The sequence below is a fragment of the Micrasema longulum genome, unplaced genomic scaffold (genome assembly GCF_059751315.1).
Source record: "Micrasema longulum isolate JH-2025_06_02 unplaced genomic scaffold, ASM5975131v1 h1tg000865l, whole genome shotgun sequence".
NCBI classification, from domain to species: Eukaryota; Metazoa; Arthropoda; class Insecta; order Trichoptera; family Brachycentridae; genus Micrasema; species Micrasema longulum.
The window spans coordinates 7,605-31,755 of NW_028278057.1; the positions used below are offsets into that span (position 1 = coordinate 7,605).

Consider the following 24,151-nt stretch of genomic DNA (forward strand, 5'->3'; position numbering starts at 1 on the left):
CGACTCAGTCGTGTCGCGCGAATTTACATAATTTGAAGTCTTCATCGCAACTAACTACGACACGAGGGAGATTCAGCATAAATTACTGCCTTACTTGCTAACGGACAAAATGCATACAAACAAGTAAGCAAATACCAAACAGGAAGGGAAGAATATTCTTGGGATCTATGTTGACTGTCAAATTTATGACTACTTGCGGTAAAATAAATCGGGGCAAGTTGTAACCTTTTGAATCCGAATAGAGTCATGGCATGGTTTAATGAATAATCAATAAATTAAATTACAATATTTAGTAGATTCAATATGCAAAAGAGAGTTAGTTGTGTGTTTATAATTTTTTTATTATTTATAATATTTGGTTATTATACAAAAGAGTTATTGTTTGTGAATTATATACATTTTATAAAACTTGTCCGCATGAAATCTTTAACTAGTATTCATGAGTCTCTTAGGGCAGGTTGCACAAAAAAATGCTTAAAAAAGTTTAACGTCAAATATTTATTGCTTATTTCATGCAACACATTTTGGCAAAAACGAAACGATTATTTGTTTTTCTTCTTTTACCTTTTTTCGGAACAACTAGCGATTAAACATGAATGGAAAATGAATTTCCTTCCTTTGAAGAACATATTTTTATGAATTCATTTTTATGATTTTTTTTGTATAATTATAATATTATTGAATTGAGAATTTATTTTTGATGGTAACTTACCTACGTCAAACAATCAAAGTAACTTTACATGACGGTAAACATTTTATGTAGGTATATAATATATATGATAAGATAAATAAACAAATAATATATTTTGGTGACAAAGATGGTTTAATTTAATATATTATTTTATAACTTAATTACTTTTATACTTACCACCACAATAGTGTTATATTTGAATGTTTTCCGTTTAGTTCAATTAAATTTATAATTTAATGTATAATAGTTGGTCATATGAACATAATCTGAATCATATTAAAAATACTGTATATCCAAAAAATATGCTTTTTGTAAGTTTTTAGGAATTTAACTGTTTTTCAATTCGTATCTATCATTCAACTTTCTGCTGTCTTGTCGTTCTGAGAAGCACGCGTCACTACTGCTGTTAATTAACAACAGAGCCTCTGGCTATAGTCAACCTCGGTACAGTCATTTTATAAAGAGCTCCCTTTATTCGCGGAAATTTGCCGCTACCTTGCCTTGGTATTAAAGCCCGTTTTATATAGATTAGTAAACTGACGAAAAATTTATGAATGAAAAATTGGTCAGATTTATAAATGAAAAATTGGTTAGATTTATGAATGAAAAATTGGTCAAATATGTAATTACGATATTGGCCTGCTTCTGAACAAAATGTGGTCCAAATCCTAAACTGGATATATTATTGAAAATTATTTCAAGAGGAATAAAAACCTTTTTTAGAAGAGTATTTAGTAAAACTAGTCATAATTTCGTCAAATGAATTACTTCCATATTTTTTTAATAAAGTTTTCCGATCTTAAAAGGGGATGAAGTTGATGATATTATATGATATATTTTGTTATAATATTATGTTGACTCAGGGGTAAATTTATTTCAAAGAAAAAAAAAACGTAATGTATTTTAGTGACATCCTCGATTCGTATTAGTATTCGAACAAACAATAGGGAAATATAACATACTACGATTACCAATAAAAATATATAAAATGGATTGAGAATAATTAACTGTATTTTCGAACTCAATTTGGATATTGTAGAGAAATGTTTTCATACATAAATGTAAAAAAGAAACTCAATAAAAATATGTTAGTAGAAAAACGCGACGTATTTGGCCTTGGTTGTTGTGACCTCAAGATTCATGAAATTGTTCTACTCAAAGTTCAATGGCAGAAACAAATAAACATGAATCGTGACGTATTAGGGGCGTGGTCTATGGAATGACGGTTTTTGTGGGAATTCGAAATTACAAATTTAAAAGTATTTTTTATGCTACTAATAATTAGCAAAACTTATTTTTTTTACGAGACAGTATTTCATAGACATTTATTACTTTAGAAATGTTTAAAAAAAAGAGGAGTTTTCTTATTATGACTCAATATTTCCCTATTGTGACTTAATATTATTAGTATTTTCAGAAATCGGGAATAACGTTTAAAAAATTATTTAAATTTAAAGTGGATTTTTACGATTCTAATGATATAACTGTCAATGATATAAAAACAAGTTATCATTTATATTTTCTTTTTTTAAAATTAAACGCACACAAAACGGCTCGCGGTTGACATCACGTCATTTTGACGTCACTCGTTATGACCGCCGACTGCGCTTCGATTAAAAATTGCGTACAAGTTTAGCTCCAAAACGTCAAACGCACAGTTTGTCCCGCAGGACGCGAAACGTCACGTTTTCGAAGAAAATTTATCCGTCAAGCACAAAAAAAAATTAACTAACAAACCATTTTAATTTTCGATAATTTAAAAATAACTATTCAAAATTTTTTTAAATACCCCATTTAATATGTAATAGTTTAAAATTTTTTTTGATCCATATTAATGGGTCTCAGCTTGAGTACACGTAATATTCTGATGGGTTTTGCTCTTAGTTATAATTTACCAGATAGTGTATAATCTGTAGTGTACCTATGCTTTATGCGGTAACCAAATGTTGTCTGCCTTAGGGACTTTAAAAGACTGACAACCCACATCGATGTACCTTCTCTTGTATTATAATAAAACTTTCTTAAGCTAAACTGATGGTATTTAACAAAAATAAAGAAATTCAGAAGAAAATAATACTTACTTTATAAATGCAGGCTTTAACAGGACCTATGACATATTTGCTAACAGTAATTTTAAATTAAGGCGTACCATATTTTGCGGACGATAAAATTCATTTCACCATAAGATGTACCCCAATTTTTGGTTGGATTTTCAGAGTAAAAAAGCGCGTTTTATGGTCCGAAAAATACGATACTTTTAAATCATCTTAATCTCAGATGTAGTTCGGATCCGGGTGGATGAAAAATACAGTTCTGTTTGTTGTATAATAATTCGAAATCGGGTTGTGGTCCTGTGGCTAGTGTCTCGGACTCACGGACCAGAGGTCTGTGGTTCGAATCCCACTCTACCCCAACTTGATTCCATTTTCTAATAGTGAGTTATTTACAACTCGTTGAACATGGCCATCAAAATGAAATATTTGGGTAAATCATTAGAACGCAAATATTTATTTTTATTAAAAAAATAAACAAATTATTTTAATTGGATATCTTGCATTTTAGATTTATTTTGCAAATTAACTTATTTGAGTTTTATCATAGGGTTTTTTTTTAAATATTTTATTTTTATTTAAAAAGGTAAATATGAACAGAACAGTAAAATATAAAAGGAAAAATAATGAAACCCACTAAACCGAGAAACCGGCTTGAGGGCAGGTTTCTTATTTTTCCTTTACAAAGAAAAACGTTAGAGAAATTATATAATTTTTAAAAAGTAATATAAACATTATAAAGATCTAAAAGCATACGTATTTTTACACATAATTTATACACAAAAATTAAAATAAATTATATAAAATAATAATTAATATAAAGCCTTATTACATATGAGCCATTTATTTTTTTTTCCTTAGAAGTTTCATCAACATTTTCTTCTAAGATCGGCTTAGGAATTTTATTAAAATTTTTAGTAATTGTATAATGAAGTGTTTTTTGGCCACACTTGTTAACATACCTCGGTACTGACAAGCTTTCACGTTGTGCTAGCCTTGTATTGTGTGTATGTATATACCTTTTCTGGTTGTTACTATCAAATCTGGTAACAAATTTGAGCAAAAGAATTGCATTTACCACAGGCACCCTTGATTTTTAAAAAGTTCGGGTACCTCTTCCTTATCAATTCTAGCTGATCCGTTCATTAATTTAAGAGCCGAGTTTTGTAAATATTGATTTTTTTTAAATGTTGGTTTTACAAGAAAGGCCCCAACTGGTAATACCGTACCTAATGATTGATTCTGCTAATGATCAATAAATAAGTCTTAATGTTTTTATTAATACAAAATATTATATTCTAAACATGCTGCCTATAACTGTTAATTTTTATAATAGGATTAAATTACAGTGTTAATCTACAATTATCCGTACACACTCAAAATACAGTTATCAAATCATGAAAACATGTTTTAAATCCAACTTTATAAATATGCTGAAACAGATTTTCAATATTATGTAAAATGATATTTTTGTAGGTTTGTTCGATAGTATAATAAATGCAGACTGTTAAGACATACATAAATCCTTTACATATGTCTTGATTATGATCAGAATATACAATAAATTGTTTCAATATTGAAATGTTTATGGTATATTCGATATTCCATATTATAAATTATTCTATCTTTCGTTGAAGGGAGTCCATGACATTAATGATTGCCTTCATAACTGCTTTAAAACTATATACATACTATCACTGCTACAATAAATAAACTAATTGAAGATTGTTATTTCAGAATACGATATAAGTCTCGCGTGGCGTATAGTTTAAAAAAATAAATTTAATCCAGTATTATTACATTTTTTTACATTTTACATTTTTTTTTTGCACCACAACAGGCCAGGAGGCCTAATTACAGTGGTGAATTACATCACAGAGCACCCAGGCCTGAGAAAAATTACATTTTAATTTTTGTGTTCTCACCGGGAATCGAACCCGGAACCTTCCGTGAGTGAATCAAGCGTCTTGACCACTACACCACGGAGGCCGCCACGAATATGAATGTTTTTTTTCTTTTACTTAATACAAAACGTTAATGTTACTACTACTACTACTACCATCACGCCATTTCCCCGTAGGGGTAGGCAGAGAGAATGGACCGCCATACACGTCTATCCTGGCATACAATCCTAGCCTCTTCCACATTCATACATCTTGTCATACATGCCCTTCGGTTCTGTCTGCTTTTGACATGACCAGACTTAAGATTTTGGTTTATCTGATCATGCCACGTCTTCCTTGGTCGTTCTCGTCTAACGTTGCCGTTCATTTTTGCCATATATACTTGTTTTACCATTCTCTCGTCGTCCATTCGTTCTACGTGACCAAACCATCTCAGAGACCCTTTCTTAATCTTATCAGTTATACTTGTCTCAGATTTACACTCTCGCCTGATTTCATCATTCGTAACCCTGTCATATATTGATTTCCCGCACATTCGTCTAAGAGATCGCATTTCAACCGCGTTCACTCGGCTTTCATACTTCCTCTGCCAGTTCCATGTTTCACTTCCGTACATAAGTGTTGGGACTAAAACTCCGTTGTGCACTGCCAGTTTAGCTTCGATTGACATATTTTTATTAGAAATTACTGTGCTTAGTGCTCCGTTCATTTAGTTGCCCGCATTCACTCTTCTTTCAACATCTTTTTCTACTCTTCCATCTCTTGAAAACATGTTTCTCAGATACACAAATTCTTCTACTTGCTCGAGACATTCGTTGTTTACATTTATTATGCAGTCAGTAACCTCACTATCCCTTTCAAATACGATCACTTTTGACTTACTTTCGTTCATCGTCAATTCGCTCTCCAGGCATACATCATACATTCTAGAGACTATTTGCTGCAAATCAGCCTTGCTGCTTGCTAACAGAACTGCATCGTCAGCATACAACAAGCAGCTTACTGAAAAATTATCTGTTTTTGCTCCAATACCCATACATTCTATCTCTTTTATACAGTTGTCCATGTATAGATTAAACAACCATGGTGACATTACACATCCCTGTTTCACGCCTTTTGAGATCGCAAACCAAGATGTAAATCCCCCAGTAACTCTTATACACGCTGAACTCTCCTCATGGAGAGACGATACTGCACAATATAAGTAAACAATATTACTTCTAAATACAATTTTTATATTAATTAAATACATATAATTACATTAAAACGTTAATGTAATTATATGTATTTTATTAATATAAAAATTGTATTTAGAAGTAATATTGTTTACTTATATTTGTTATTTGACTAAAAAATAAATAAAAAAATACGCATCGACTACCTAAAAAAAACTCAGCAAAAGATGCTAAAAACCGGCTAAAAAAATATCGAAGTCTTTCACGATAAAATATTCGGTTTTGGTAACACGATATTTCATCGTAAATATTTTTTCCTAATTTTGATAATTTATATTAGATGCTAACGAAATTTAAAAAAAAATATAACTTACAATAGGGTCTTTTCACTTTTTCTATTATTTTTATTTTTGAAAAATGCTAAAAAAAGTACGATGGTAACGGTATTAATATTTTTTTCCTGGGACGTTGGATAAATTTTCTACAACGGTTTACAATTTTCTTATTTTAAATTGCCCGGAAACGAGACGTTATGCGCTTTGTGGGACGAACGGCACGTATGACGTTTTGGCGCCAAACTTGTACGCAACGTTTATTAGATGCCCAGTCAGTGGTCGTAACGCGTGACGTCAAAATGACGAGTTTTAATGTATGTGTTAATTTTTAAACCCGAAATTTTTTAACAAAAATTGGTTTTGAATGCATTGATAGTCATATCATAAAAATTAGAGTTGTGTTTTTAACCTTATTCCTGACTTGTGAACATACCCTATTAGATTACCTTCAGGTTTAACTGTAACGCGTAATTTTTTTAAAGAAGTATTATTTAAATTTATTTCAACAGAGAGGGAAAACGTTTTTAAGAAGGGAATATGGAAGTCTAGGCATTTACAGGGCTTATGACCTGTCATGGGCTGGTTTAAGTGGCCACTTTACACACTGTGTAACATTCACCATTCTGCCCATGTTTGAACATCCACGTTTCCTCAACTCTTCCATCTGTTGACTTTTGTGAAGTAAAGGAGCTGAAACCTTTATGAAGTTGGATGTTCAAACATGGGCAGAATTAAATTATTTTTAAATGCGATAAATTATTTTCCAAACAAATTCTTGAAAAATCGTCTCAAAAATAACAATTATGAGATCTTTGAAAGATGGACGACGATATTTCTATCGGTATTCGTACTATGTGATATATCAATATTGTTTAAAATGCGCATATTTTGAATTACCTAAAAACAAAGTGATTCGTGCCCTATGGGACAAACGGCACATATTACACTTTACTGCACCATATTTGTACGTTATGTTTGTAAGAAGCGCACTCGGCAGGAATGACGCCAACAACGAGCTGTTTTGTACGTGCTTGTTTTATATATTTTTTTATATTATTAGAATTGTAAAAATTGATCCTGAATATTTAATATATTCTCCACGTTATTCCCTACGATTTATGATAATTCCTTATTTCAAGAAAGAAATCTACAATTAGGTTTTTTTTTGTAAAAGACGATGAATTCTACAAAACAAAAATCAATCAACAACGATGGAGGATCAACACAAATGAGATAGGAAAATATTTTTAAAATATTGAAAATCTGACGATTTAAATGTATTTTGAAAGCAAATGTATGTAAGCAGTAGCGTCTAAATAACACTGTAGATATGTTTAAAAGGCGCTAATTTCTTTTGAAAAAATAAAAATAACCCGCTTAGCTTCTGTTTTAGAGGCTTGTCAGCAGGTAGGAAAGAAAATATATGGAAGGAAGTTATGAATTTTACAACACCCAGACCAAATGAGATAAAAATCCTTTTTGAATTTTCGAACCCGTGACACCAGTTTTACAGTTAGCTGGCTATTTAATCAACTGAGCCATGACGCCTGTCCTCATCATTATTTCCCTACCCACAGCGTGTGGTGCAATAGACACTACATTAGTATTCCAATCGCATATCATATTCTGTCCTACGCTTCACATCCATTCCCGAGACTTTGAAATACTGTAGTGAAAAGCTAACAGAATTATTCAACAAAAATTTGGACAAACCAGAAATACTGTTCTTACCTTTTGATCCCCAAATCGCATTTGTCTTCTGGCGTTTCTTGACACGTTCATTCTACACAGGAAGGCTCTATCTTCTCCATCGACAGGAGTCCTGCAGAGTTCCGCTTGAACTCCTTGATGATCTTGCTTGTCTATGATGTCGTAAACGCTATCACCGTGGATGAGCAAGTCTTCCTAAATAACAAAACAACCTTATTACTACATAACATACTGAAAAGACAAGTAATCAACATAATTATTACAACAATACTATAAATTTGTCTTCATTGGACAAACTGTACCATTGCTACAGTACGCCAGTTTTGGGCCGTTACTTTGTTAGGTTCGGTCTCTGTTCTTGCTGCGAACGTCTGGAAAGGCTTTTTTCATGTTTTTAGCTATAAGATAAAAAATAATCACTAGTTCATATGAATCAACCAATGATAAGAGAGCTGCAAAAGATATCCGGTTTATTTACCGTGAATGGAACAATCGGCAGAACTGACAGAAAATAAGCGGAAGAGGACCTCTGACGTTACACAGGGAGTAATTCAAGAAATACAAAACTATAAAAAATAATATCGCTGATAACATGATATATAATTTTTTAAATGGTCTTTTAACCAATAATAAAAAAATAAATAACCACTGAACTTCCTCATTGCTGACGAAAATTTTTTTTTTCTAAATTAAATCCTCAATTTTTTACATGTGTATTAAATACACAGCACTGTAACGCGCGGATATTTTTGGCACAGTAAAGGAAAGGTAAAATGGAAACATGATAATTGGCGCTAGTCACTAACTCATCAGGTAGACAAATAAAATAAGGTTAGTGTACTGTAATCGACGATAAACAACGTAGTTACACAAGTCACGTATAATTTTTAATATATTTTAACTGGTGAGTATGTAAGCGCTGATGTTAATACTGTAAGCAAATCGATAACCTTTACCTACGTGATGCAATTAATTAAAAGGTTAACATTCTTTATAAAATTCCTCCTATCGAGTCACAAGATAACGAGCATAAATATGTTTTATTGAAAGGTTTACGTCGAACAATTTACCTCTTTACTGGTACTATTAAAAATGCATTTGTAGGCATACACAAGAAGTGCATTTGTTAACACACTTGAAATGAAATTTCCAGAAGCTTTATTATGTAAAAATTAATTGAGAAGTCAAATTGAATTTATCGGACGTTCGCAAATTGAAATATTTCATAGTTAGGAAGCGAAACAATATTTTTATATTTTTTTTATGAACGTACAAAATAGTATTTTTTTTATTTTCAACTAATCTCATCACGCTAATTCTACTAAGAAATGAATTAAAACTAAAATTATTACACAATATGTAATATTTACAATTTTCGTTTTAAACGCTTCCCAGCTTATATGAATACAAATATTATATTTCAATATCTTAGAATAGCAATATCTGTTTCAATTTAATACTTTTTTTTTCTTTAAAATTATTTTAAAAAAATAAAACTTGCACTTCAAAGAATCTACTGTTTTTTACAAATGCACCCTTTTACTTTAATTTTTTTTTTTACGAAGCTCAATCAATGAAATTAATTCTGTAATGTAGTCAATTTTTTTACTTTTTTCAATTTAGTGTCAAAGCACCAGCAAATAACCACCCCCCAGTAAATGACCATTGGTTAATAAAACACAATATAATCAGAATTGCTACATGTGTCCAGTCAAAAAACTTTTAATACTAGAAACTATGACAAATGCAGTAGGCGGACACATCTTTTGGTAAGAAACAAATCTATCAGTTTTGAACTGTGAGTTGTCAAAAGGTAATAGTGCGTCTTTCCATTATTGTTCTAAGATTGATAGTGTTTTTATAAGAAAAGGTGTGGTAAGTGTTTTATTTGATGCTCTTTCTTATGCGATTCTTTTAATATATCCATATTCTTATGTGTTAGGGTGTTTTATAATGTTGTGATATAACTAAATCTGAGTATTATTTTTACTGGGATAGTAGTGGTCATTCACTGGTGATTTTGCTATTTTTTTAGAGTAATATTAATTATTATTGTAATACTCGTATTTCAATAAAAACGTAAAAGTACTTAGAAAAATTAATGTGTTCTTTATTGTTTTCTTTTATTTTATACGCTTAAATAATGAAATTTATACATTTAATGTCGATTTCACTACAAGCTCAACTTTAAGCGGTCATTCATTGGTGCTTTGACCCTATTACAAATATTCATATCAATACTTAAATATAATAAAAAAACATTCCTTTGTGGCATTTTTAGTTTGAATTTTTTTCTATTCATTAATAATAGTTAGAATTAATTGATTTATTGATGTATTTTTAATGCATCTTTACCTAAATATTGCATAGTAAATTTAAATACATCCCGAGACACAGAGAGTTAAAATAGTTTAATTTCCAGAGGCCGTATTTCATCCCATATGAAATTATTCCAGGCTCGGACATTTGAATTCACTCCACGTAACGTCGAGCTTTCATCTGTCAAGAAAAACAAATATTCGTGTTCTCCTAAAGGGATTTACCGAGCTTACAAAGAAATAATTACACAGTATTACAATCTTCCCTTCGTCCCTGCTAGCTGGGTGGTTTAAACAACACTGTGGGCTAATTATGACTTAAGTATTTTGGAAAATATTTGCGGGGAAAGATTCTAGTGATCTGCCTCGGCGCGTCAATCACAGGACGAAGCTTTACGTCATAATTTCGCTGAGATGTGGCCCTAATCATACGTTAGAGCTCATGTCAGTAATGTACAGTGAAGGAGTTTGATAACAAATCCTGGAACACGTGGAAACTGGTTTACGCTTGCGAATTAAACGTGAACGCTGGCGCCTTATAAATTAAAACCAACTGATGGCAGTAAGTACCTGCACGAGTATAATTGCAAGTTTTTAATTATAAATTATTTCGACTGTTTTTTTTAATAACTATTGCGTTTAATCATATACAATAATTAGCACTAAACAAAATACAATGCATTTGAGAAAATAATTTAATAATGGAGGTGAATATAGCTATCACAATTTTTTATTTTTTTATTTAAAATATTTTGTTTACATTAAGTACATTTTATATAACATAATATATCACCTTTTTCATGAAAACAAAAACTCCCACATAAACAATATAAGCATAATCTGTGCGTGGGTGTTCTAAATCTCAAATACATAATAAATCTTATGCGTTTATGATATATATATAAAAACATATAAATGAAAGTTGACAGTTACATTCAGGCGGTTTTTTTTTAAACGCGAGTTAGTGGAACATGAGAAATAGGGATACATTCATTATTGTTGTCATAAAATATGAAACCAACATGACACGCATTTTAATAAGCAACCCCTACATGCACTAATTAGGTTATGAAAATATTTTTTGTTGTGGGATAAATAGTTTAAAAAAAAGGAAAAGGATGAAGGGAGAGGCGTGAGTTTAATAGGTATAGGGTGACAATTACAATGGAACATCGAAAAATAGGCTATATTGAAAAGTTTTTTTTAATGATCAAAGGAACGTTATTTTTAAAGCTTTCCTAATGTGAAATCCGAATTCAGAATTTGAACATAGAAAATCGAAAATAGCACCCGTAACTGACGTATTGCATAGACTCCGTGGCTTGCTTCCTCATTTCGTTTTGTTTGCCGTCTACTACCCTATGATACATTCCTACCTATCCTATCTATCATGTATATGGGGTTTCCCTAGCAAAAATCAGATTTCGGAAATACAAGCTCTTCAGAACGGAGCTCTGAGAAACATTCTTGGACTGAAATGGGATTCTCATGTCAAGGATATCTACCGACAGACAAAAATACTTCCTTTCAAGGTGATGCCACTGCATGACATAACCAATACTATTTTGAATATCATAAAATCTTCTGCTCACACAAATTTAAAATACACATTTGGTCATGATATTCACAATTACAATACGCGTTACTCAGAAAATCTTCATGTGTCTAAGTTTCGCTCAACAAATTCGGCAGAAGGTTTCTGGAAAATACTGGCCATTCCAAATTTAATAATCTGCCCAATGAGCTAAAAGTCTAATAAAAAATTCAAAAGTATCGCAATTAAAAAGTCTTACTTAAATCTTTTTGATAGTGATAGTTATTAATGTAATTTAGTTTTATGTTTCTTATATTATGTTTTATTACTATTTTGGATGTATGATATTATGTATTGTCACAATAATGTTTCCTTTATATGTACGTTCCCAAATGAGTTTTTTTTTAATAACTCCTAAAAGTATAATACGTAACAAATGTATTATATGTTTAATTAATAATAAAAAAATAAAAAAAATGTTTTCACATTATTTAATTTCAGCCCTTTATTATTTATAGTTTGATTAAATGTTGGTTTATTTTGAGTCCTGATAAAGAGACGGGTACGTCTCGAAACCGGCAGGCATAGAAAGGTAGGTAAGTGATTATTTACAAATATTTAATTACATTTAGTAGTTACGAAGAACATAAAATAACAGAATACGTCACCATAAATATTTCATTGAAAGTGTCAAAGAGATGGAGGCGATCCTTCGAATGTAATTGATTTTTATGAATGTAATCAGCGCCAGAATAACAATTTGAGTTTGAAAAATAAGTGATTAAAATACATCTATTTATTTTTAGAACCTTCCCGCCTTTTTTTCACATGTTCTCTTTCTATTATGATGCAATTTATTTTTAAAAGTATTTATTTGAGCAATAAGGTAGTTAAAGTTTATATTTGTTTTATGCTATTCATTTTTTTTTGGCTTCATTCTTTTTTCTGAATTATTGTTGTTTTGGTTGGTTAAAAACAATTGATATGAAACAAGTAGTACTCACTGTTGTTTGGTATATTATTTATTTCTTTAATATATTACTCTATATATTTATTATTCTATACATAAAAAATATTTCATGTCAACCATGTCGGGAATCAAACCCGAGACCTCTCGTACGGTAAGCAAACGCGTTGACCAACTACACCATGAGGCCGAAAAAATGTATTTGTTTGAATTTGTATTATTTATGTTTTAAATTTATACGAGGATTGCCTTTTGTATTAAGGGAATATAGTAAAAAAAAAACGAAAATTCGTTAAAGAAAATGGCTTTTCTGTTTTTCGAAATATTTTCCACGATGATTAATTTACTTTTGCATCCATTTGAACCAATTTTAAAATCACTTTTGCCACTCAGACTGACCTACCCCTAAAACTTAAATTTTGAACGCATCAACTGCTTCTCCAGGTCCCGAAAAACATTGACCTCGCAATTTATTTTTGATGTTCGGGAATATAAAGAAGTCATTGGAGATACCTCTAGCATGGTAGGCAAACGCGCTGACCCATACACCAAGGGGCCGACAAAATTTATGAAACTAAATTTGTAGAATTTATGTTTTAATATTTATGCGAGTATCTGATTATTTTTTTATGTTATCTTCTTTGGAATGTTTCGAGTATTATTTATTGTTTCATTCTTTTAACTTTATTTTTCTGGATTGTTGCTCTATTTCGTCACATGTTTTTATAATTTCATTTATATATTCATGTATTGTTTATTCTTGTCAATTATTATGACTTAACATTGGCACAGCCTAAAAAGCCTCAATAAGTTCATAAAAATGTAAACGATTTTAATTTCGAATGAATAATTAAATTTAAAAAAATAAAATTACCCACCCAGTTGTGTAAAAAATATATATATTTCCCATATATACATTAAAACAGAAATAGAAAACAAATATGGAATCCTGGGATGATTAAAAAGCGACTTTTTATTGACAGACTTACCTTCTTACTAAGCTCACCCATAATAAATAACGTATTTTTGGAGTCATCTTTGAGTGAACTTTGGAGTCAAATTTGTAAAAAATAATTTTAATTACGTAATTAAATAGCGTGACGGTATTATAATAATTTTTATATGCAATATCTCAAATATATCGTGAGTATACAAGGAAAACCGGTTAACTACGTTTTTGGCATATTTGAGTTATGAATACCATTAACTACAAATTTTTATCCTCTATCTACAGGTATTTATTTATTTATTTAAAAGAAACAAACAGTCAACAATGATATAATGACATTTAAAAAAATACGGTTTAAAGACAGATCAGCGAAGTTTTTAAATAATAATTATACATATTATTAAATTTTGTTACAACAAAAGGGTGTGTTTATGTGTATTAGTGTGGGAGTAAGTGTTCAGGTGTGTGTAAGTGTGAGCATCATTAAAAAGTAAGTGGGACCGTACCGCAGCCAGATATAATTAGACTTAATTTATTTTTAAATAAGTTAAGGGGCATGTAAAATATATCAATAGATAAAAATAGGCATTATAGTTAGAGCAAGAACGATAGAGGAAAGAGGGTTGTGCATAGTTAGTGCTACAGACTGGCAGATGGAATAAAGACTTATTTCTTGTCACGCGAAAGGGGACATAAGGATTAATTTTGGAGAGTAGGTTAGGAGAATCTACTTTATTATTTAATAATTTATGTAAATAGCATATTTCAGATAAAGAGCGTCTATTTTCAAGGGTGAAAAATCCATTTTGTTTGGCAGATTGGCTGTAAGTACAAAGTATAATCGGTTAAATGATATTACCGACATTAACTGAGTTTAAGACAATTGTAGAGCGAGTAAAAACGTAAATATAGCATTTCTTCTCAAATCTTTACGAAGAAAATCACTTAAATGATTTTGGTTTTAAAGTGATTATTTTTCTAATAAAAAATAGAATTAAAAAAACAACTTTATTTTAAACCACTAATTTTTTGTTTTATTCATTTTATTATAATGAATAACCACAAAGTTAGTGCTTCAAATATAAACTTTGATTATTTTTCAATTGAATTTTATGTTTTTCATAATGAATATACAAGGAAAAACGGTTTAGTGTCTTGGTCTGGTTTACATTACTAAAACAATATCACATCCAAAGTTTTTATAACAAGTAATTTTTTTTTTGTTTTAATTGAAATAAAAATATCTGCCTTAATGAAACCTTACTACAGCGAAAACTGTGTTAAAAAAGACTTGTTGACGTTAAGCAAAACAGGAGTCATTCCCGCAGAATTCCATCATTGGTAAAAGAATCTTTCCACTTCCGCTGATGTGATAGATGCTTTATCTGAAAATGAAGACAGTGTTAAATTTGATACAACTCAAATTCAGTTAGACAATGTCAGCGGCTAACTCAACCAGCACAAATTTCATCACAGGAAAAATCAGCTAAATGCGGATTTAATTTTTCTTATCTTACTTAAATATTATTTTTCTCAAAATTCTATTGCTTTTCATTTCATATAAATTTTGTAATGTATAAAAATATTTATTTATTACATATATATACGGCCTAAGCCAATTACAACAGTTACACGAAGAAACATAAATGCAAGAAACTGAACAAAAAGAACATAAAACTATTTAGCAGAGACAAACAAGGGCAAAACAATAATTATATACAATATATTCATAAAAACGAAAGACCTAAGACTTCGAGCTAAACCATGCCAATCCAACTTCATCCCACACTGTTTAGTCGCGAAGAGATCTACGAAAAGCCGGAAGATCTATCCCAAAGAATTCCAAGTCGTGTGATGAATTGACTAATCTACATATTCTGGATATTGGGTCATAAAAACCAAAGTTGCTCTTGGAAGATTTTTTAAATAGCAGATTTTGACTTCTGGTGACACGGTTGGGAACATGAAAAGAAATTGATTGCAACAGAGATGGGACATCACTTAAAGCATTAAGTATTTTGAAAATGCATATTAGGTCCATCTCAGTTCTACGTCTCTCCAATGAAGACAGATTAAGAGATTGCTCTATTTCAAAATAAGAATAATTACCCCTTTGTAATCCGAGCAACCATGCCACTTTTCTTAGAAAATGGTGAACGGTTATATTAAATATAAGAGCTTTGACATTTTTTTCCCATTGGGCATCTTCTTCCAACAAGCCTGCTAGCAAGAGATTTCTCTATTTCAAAACAGGAACAATTACCCCCATATGATTCATAAATAATAAACAATAAGTATTAAAAAAACAAAGTTGATTTTTATTGAACAACCAAACTTTAAAATTAAATTTACGCAAAACCTGCTTTTTTCAGTTAGCCGGTTTTCCTTGTATACCTGCGATATTTTGTAGCAAAAAAATATTTTACCTCATACGTTCCCAATAATTACGAAGAATCGATTCTGAACGATGATTGAATATCTCACTTTTAGAGCAATTCCGGTAATAGCGCGTATTAGAAGTAATAACTTTACTTCTAATTAAATCTTTACTATGAAAAACCTTTAAGTGAATTTGGATTATGTCTTGCAAATTTAGCGAATCAACCTTCAAACAATAAAAGCATACATTGCGGTGAGCAGTAAACGGTGAATGAAATTAATAAACCGAGGATTGACCATGGCCTTAATATAGTGATCATAATTTATACAACAGAAGCAAATGGTAAATGTTTCGTCATAGTTGAAATATGGTATGTTTTGTGTAAGGATTTAACGTTGGGCTAATCTTATATCAAATCGTTTGATGCAATCGCCGTAAATCCACATGAACACATGAAAGAATAATTTTTTCATTGAAATATCCCCCGCAATCTAATCTAAGTTTGTTAGGAATTTTTTACATCTCATAATCATTTCAGTGATAGAAATAGAGCCATAATCCCGAACGAGCGCTTTTAACTAGATGGCTGTTCTCGGGTAAAAATCTTGGCTAAGAAAATTGAGCGTAGTCCGCCGCGTTATGTAGTTGATGTTTTCGCGTACCATTATTTAGGTCCTGGATTCGATTCTTTGCAAATATTTATTTTAAGAAGAAACGCAGTTTCATTTCCATATTTTCTTCCAGGATTATGGTATTAGAGCCATGATTTTTTTTACAAATCGTAAATATTTACAATTGATGTATCTGTTTTGTTTTTTGATAAATTGTTTATAATGAGAACAAGGTCCATCCAAAAACCAATAAAAACACCCAGTTTTATCTGCCGTATTAAAATGTATAGTATGCAAATACGATAACTGAGAATATCAAAAGCAAACTAAAAAATCTCCATTAAAAGAGTTACTGAGATATTTGCTGAAAACTTTGTGACTATGTTTCACCAACTCAATAGAAAATGCCATGTTTGCGGTGTCAGGTAGAGTAATTGAAATTTGTTGTTGCCATATTTAAAGATGTTTGAATTACGCTAATATTTAGGTAGGTGGGTTTTTATGTGTAGTTTATTTTGGCATTAATAACTAATTTTCCATTTTTGGTGGAGACTTCTAAGTTTGCTTCTAATACCCTCAACTATTCTCGAAAAAAAGAAAACAAACACACTAATACAAGAAATAAATAATTTGCAACTCTTTCTGTAAAAAACGACAAATCGGTTTAGTTTTGAGTTGCAGAAACAGGACAACGAAACGTCGATTTTGTCGATTTAAGTTAGACAAAATTAGTCCGTCGTGCAGTTGTTTTTTGCTTAGTATCGGGCAAGCATTTGCAAAAGAGAGACAGAAAGTTCAAATACCTATTCATTGAATTTCTCAGCCACCGTCTGTCATGTTAAAAGTCGTTAAAACTGCAACATTTCAATGTTCCTGGACTGGCACCTAGAGCGCGAGACTGATCACCTTACTTTCATGAAACAGAATGATCGAAATACGCGGCATTTGGTTAACTAATATTGTTCCCTATGTACCACTGAGTGCGAAAAGAAGAATGATGAATCTATAAATCTATAAATCATTTAAAGAGCATTAACTTTTATTTTTCTAATGAATATCTCGAACAGCGTCAGCACAACTCTTTTGCCTCCCGGCTTCCAGAACCAATCTGCCTCTAGCTATGCCGATTAAGAAGAACAGCCAAATAGCTAAACATGACCACTTTGGAGATCGACATCTTTTAGTGAAACTATGTTTCTTCTCTTGCAATTTGATAGTATTATGCCTTCATGTCATTGCTTATGGGTCCTATATTTAATCCCTTTTTCTCGCTTTTAATATTTTGTTATATTCGCAATGTTTATTTATTTGTTAAAAACTTCAAATACAAAAATAAGTACTTTGGCGGACTTATTGCTAAAAGCAACATCTTCTAGCCAACCAAAACAGATAGGTCAAATGAAGAGTTGGTCGAAAATTTGTACTTAAAAACCATAAAATATATATAAAAAAATCCAAATATAAAAAAACCTAATTAATTAAAAATAAAAGTTTTATTTTATTGGAAGATAAGGCTTGCACATATTTACTTTTAAAAAAGGCAAAGTATGTTATAGATATTACATAGTGAGGAGTGTGGAATCAGATAAAGAGTTTGGAAAAGAGAAAATAAAGGAACCAAGGAAAGAAAAAGGAATTAAAATATGGAATTAAAAAAAAACAGTGAAATTCAGGGAGTTCAGGATTCTGAGGGTAAATAATAATATTACAGGCGTTTCTTGCAAGTGACTACAAAAGGTTAATTTTTTTTTATGAAGAGGTACCTCATTCCAAATGTTATTTTGGTCCAGTAAAAAATAACTTTAATTTGAATATGTTATGTCTGTTAATTGGTTGAAAAAATAATTTGTCATTCAGATTTAATAATAAGCCGGAGTTCTTAATTCATCCTTCTTTCCGCTTTGTTCCTTCGATTCCACGTAGTGAGAAGTGGCCCCCAACTTTTCTATACACTAACGCGTAATAATATTAAATCACCGTAATTCTTAACTGATTACCTTTTCGTTTACCGACACATTTACTGACCAGTAAGTTGTTCTGTTTGGTGTGTAGATAACAGACGACAAATGATTGTTACTTGACCGAGTAGAATGAGGGACCTTACTCCATTGTCAATGTTCATAACACATACAGATCCAAATATGTTTCTTAATTTAAAAAAACACTGGTAATACTTAAATAATATAACTATGTTTGTAACGAAATTTGTATCAATACTAATAGTATAAACGTGAAAGAGTGTTTGTTTAAATAGGTGCGAAGGTTTTCACGGTCACTGTTATCAATATTATGTATCTTTTTTGGGTGATACCGTGTATGTTGGATTTGATCCGACGTTTCGGCTACCATTGCAGGAGCCATCTTCAGGGAAAACTGTGTGTTTTATAGAGAAATGTATGTGTTTAAGTACTAGTAATTGTTTGAAGATGGCTCCTGCAATGGTAGCCGAAACGTCGGATCAAATCCAACATACACGGTATCACCCAAAAAAGATACATAATATTGAGTGTTTGTTTGTTTGTTTGTTTGTGTTTTCTTCACGTTTCAACGGAGCGACTGATTAACATAATATTTTTTTGGAAAGAGATATCCGAAAAGGTGAGAAGTAAAATAGGCTACTAATTTTTCATCCCGAGTGGAAAAAAACATACAATTAAAAAAAATACATAATAGTTTAACATTAATAGTTATTTAAAAATGGAGTAGGCGGTGAGGTGGGATGCCCGAAAGAATCTATTTGAAACCAATTGTTTAAATTTAAAAAAATTGTCTTGATTTATCTGTTATATTGTTTACTTAGTTGGTACTTAGTACAAATATTCAAATGTAGAAAAAGTCTTTTGTCACTCCTTTGTCAAAGCATTTAAGTTTGTATGAGAAAATTCTTGATGAAACGTCATTTTAATTTATGATAAAAATATAAAAAAAAAGTGATAATTTAATCCACAAATTTGTGGATTAAATAAAGTTGGATTAAAGTATCTTTTATTTACATAATGTCAATTGTCAATTGTTTTCCTTTTTTTCATTATAAATGTGTTATCATAATAAACAAATAGCAAATTTTGTTTGCTATGGATTAGGAAGTATAGCTTTAAGAAAACAAGAACCAAGTTTGTGTGCCAAGAAGTTTTCTTCTATAAAGAGAGGAGTCGATGAACGCGGTAGACGGGCTCTAAAATGTAAGTTATTTATGCAACTAAATAATGTTTAGTACATCCTTATAACTACTTTACCCATTCCACACCCATTGGTGCATAGGGTACTGCACCGGTACTCCAGTTGAGGACCATTTTCGCAAACCAAAATATCTACCAAAATAAATTTTAAAAAGAATTCTCCTTTGTCAATTGCCTTTTGACACATTATTATTTATACAAGATTGGTCTACAAAACAAGTCTTATTCCTATGAAGTCAGGCTCTTTATTAACAATTAAACATGCATTGGTTAGTTTGATTTGCAATTCGTATCGGTTTTATAGTAGAATTTCAGATAAGTAGTTGTGATTCACACCATGTTCTTATAATAAACAAAAACTCTTATTGATAGACACAACAAATTAATTACCTAAATTATTTTCTACTTTACCATGTGAACCAGCCGCGGGTGAACGCTGGTAATTTATATCTGTTTTTTTTTTAGTTGTCTTCTTTGGAATTTGATTATTTATTCATTGTTTTTCGATTGTTTATTTCGCATAACATGTTATTATAATTCAACTAATTTTACATTATAGTTAACTATTATGGTTTAACACAGGCATAGCTTTAAGAGCCACAATAAGTTTATGAATATGTAAACGAGAGTAATTTTGAATGAATAAATAGATAAATAAAAATAATATCAATGGTCTGTGATTTGTAAATAGATTTTTTAAAATTTTTTAATTAATAAAACAGGTGTCCTTCATTTGCTTTCCCTAGAATCTTCAATTCCTTACGTTGGGACTTTTATTATATTAATTTGTTTTTTAGCATTCCCTCTTATTTAAAAAAAATAAACATTTCTTGATTTTTGCTTAAATTGAGATGCATTAAGTAAAAAATTTACGTTTTTATTTATTAACTATATGTCAATAACTATGTGACACCTTATTCAAACTGAAAAAAACAAATGTACATACTACAAAAGCTCACCATTTTTTGGCGTCAACGTTTTCAAACAAATTTGTCAATATATTTCTGCGTATAAGTGAGTATAATAATGTGTAAAGTGATAATTTAATATAGTCAATGATAGATCATAAGCTTTTTAATTGCCAATACATGCATATTGCTATCTTCTTCTTCCAAGTCGGTCCCTCAATGCTGAGGATCGTGATCATTATGAACACTTCTGATTAGTCTGTTCCACTCCAGTCTGTCCTCAGCCCGACGAACTGACTCAACAAATTTAGCCCCGTAGCCACCTTTATTTTTTACATATATATATGATTAAACATGTTTTTATGAGACCACTTGAATCTATTTTTTCTGTTTAATTATACCTACACAGTTTGTTAGGGCCATACAACAAAATTCGAAGGAACATTTTCACAAGGAACCTTCACATTATTCTATTTAATATTTTGGAAAATCTATTTTTTTAACTAAAAAAAATTGAGATAAAAAACGTATTTGACCAACGAAACGGTATGCACCAGACGTGGACTAGGAAAGCGGTTATGGAGGGTTAGGGGTTTGTAAAAGGAATACTGGTAAGAGAAACAAAAGATTTTCTCCATTTTCAAATTAAACTAAAAAAAAAATCCTTAAAAAAACGAGATATGAAAAAAAAATTCATGAAGACTTTTAAAAAAAGTTTACCACGATGAATGTTCCTCTGTATTTTCACTGTTCGGCCCTAAAACACTGTGCATTTATGTTATTCCGCAAAATTAATGCCCGATTCAATAGATAATATACATGCATATTATATTTTCTTCTCTAATTTTTTTTTGTGGCTGTTGAGATTGGAGATTGACATAATATCGTGATATATCGTAAGTGTTTGAAATCGATGTATTTTTGAATGACTTAAAATAAAGGCTGGACAGCCGGTCGTCAAAGCGTTGAGTCCATTAGGAAAAAAATCACTTAAGCAGGCGTCAGCCGCTACCGTTGTATGTACTGTTTAGAGAGAAATTATGATTAATGTTTTCTTTGATAAAAAAGCCCATAGTCATGCCGCTGTATAAAACTTTGGGATGGTGTCGGAACAAATTCACTCCGGTAGCTTACCGGCACAAAGAGGAATCGGTTTTAGCTCTTCTAAAAGTCGCGTAATACCGAGCCGCGTCAGTATGAGATATTATGAGTCAACGTTCCTACAATGTGACTGGAAACAGGCCTCACAGCGAAACTCAAAATAATAACAGAAAATATAAGAAAACTTCATTATTGAGAAGCGTATTCGGTTCAACAAAAGTTGTGTAATCATTTAAAAAAAACTTTTGTTCAGTTAAATTAGTGGGTTTATTGATGCATTACAATTTTTTTCAACCGGCAAAAGATCAGAAAGAAAAATTACATTCAAAGCGTAAAATTGAAAGCAAACGTCACCAAAGTGAGTAAAAAAACTTGCGTAAACCCAAATATTTTTTTTTTACAATGTGATTTTGTATTTGGTATTATGTATTAAACCAAGTCAAAAATAAATTATTTTAAAATTTATTTCTTAACCACATTATAATAATTACTTTTAATATTTCCTTTCTTTTCACTTACTCTAAAAGCTTGCAATGTTCAGATTACAAACAAGCAAGTCACATAAGCTAATTTTAGCCACCTTGCCTCATTGAAAACCTTCTTTATATTTTCAAATGTATCAGAAGGACAATGTTACGAATGGAATTTACAAAAAAGACACGAATGAATTACGTTCATTACATAAAACCTACAAAACACAATGATCTGATTTTTTCTTCTAACTTTCGAATTGCAATTTGTCAAAAATATTTTTTGGGCTGGTGACTTTTGAAAACTCGACTTCCTGGCGATACTTACGAAATATCCGCCTTGTTTTATTTAACAATCTGACAGACGGTAAAATAATCAAATTCTTAAATAATATTAGTTGTGAATTCGCTACTCCAATAGCCCTTTAATCGCAGCAGTATTGTGACACTTAAAAACGACACAACACGGCGTTATTGAATTTAAATCTGCAGTTGCGTACTAAGCGACGTCTACAGACAAACCAACGGCCGAAACGTAAAACTACTCATTTATGAGTAGTTTAGTCGGCTTCAGTTTTATGTGCATAGGCGGTTTCTATGGTACTGACACAGACAATTTTATTTTCATACTATTTCTCAAAAAAAAAACCGGTTCGGTTTTAGGGTGCGGAAAACGTTATTTTAGTCCGGCGTACAGTTGACTTTTGCGCACAGTATCGGGAAATTATTTGCAAGGCTGTGTCAGAAAAACAATGTTTAAAAACCCATTGAAATTGTCTGGCACCGCTTATTTTCTTAACAGTATGATTCAAAAAAAACATTTTTTAACTTAAATAATATTTATTTGTGATTCCGCGCGTTTTCACTTAAACATTGTCTATCAAATACACCTTATTTTTTGTTAAGGTGCCAACAAACAATTTCGAAATTCCCACAAAAGAATCTTAAAATATTAAACTATTTATTAAAAAAAAGAAATAAGATATGTTTGAAAAGGAATGGGGTTAGGTGAGTTATTCGAGTGATAAAAATATTTACACATTGTTACAATTTAAATTATTTGAGCACCTACTCCACAAAAAGTATGTTTTTCTATGAACCCTATATTTACTGAACTGCGTTTACAAAACTTAAAATACACATACAAACTTCAAATAGTTTTCTACTTATGAGCGTTATAAAAACAAGTAAGTTCTCCAAACATGCATTAGGTAGTTGAAATTAGGTGACGTTATATCTGTATTCTCGTATATGTATAAATGTACTCTCGACATACAAAAAAGATTGAACTATTATATCACTTCAGAGAAGAGACAAAAGCTTTCAATAAAATTGACTTGTCAGAATTCACATTGAGTTTTTCATACGATAAAATTGCAAGTAATATTCAATAATGATAATTTGCTAGGTCCTCAGTTTTATTTCAGAGAAGATCAACCTAAAATATTATTATTGGCGAAGTAATATTTTTGTGTCTAAGCGGATGAAGAATACAGAATACAGTTCTGTGGGTGAGAATCAGGAACCCTGGACAAGTGTTTCCGACCTGATGGCTACCCTCCGGTAAAAATCCTGAAAGGGAAATCGAGTGGAGATAAGTCTGCTTTAAAGTCCTGGGTTCTATTACTGACAGGGTGGGTTTATTTATTTTAACACTTATATACGAGTACAAAACTGAATTGGCAAGGCCAAAAGGGCCCCAAAAGGCCCTTAGCCCTACTATGGGTTTCTTAAATATGCTCCTCGTAACGAGCTTCGGTCATGGGACAGGAAGCAGAGCGTTACGCTCTGGCAAAAGCACCTGATCAGCGCCATGCGAAGGAACTGATAAAAGGGTACTCTCAAAGATTTGCCTTTGACCTAATAAA

The 24,151-nt window shown here is 30.9% G+C and overlaps 1 protein-coding gene across 1 annotated transcript in view; it reads right to left on the reverse strand.

The window, feature by feature from the left end:
- Positions 1-7,887: 7,887 nt before the first annotated feature.
- The window catches only part of LOC148278531 (PAS domain-containing protein cky-1-like), a gene marked incomplete at its 3' end in the record, with an annotated part of 144,676 nt that continues 128,412 nt past the window's right edge, over positions 7,888-24,151 (reverse strand). The window contains exon 6 of the mRNA XM_088231268.1: positions 7,888-8,061. Coding sequence (XP_088087394.1) covers positions 7,888-8,061 — 174 coding nt within the window. The remainder of the gene's footprint in view (positions 8,062-24,151) is intronic.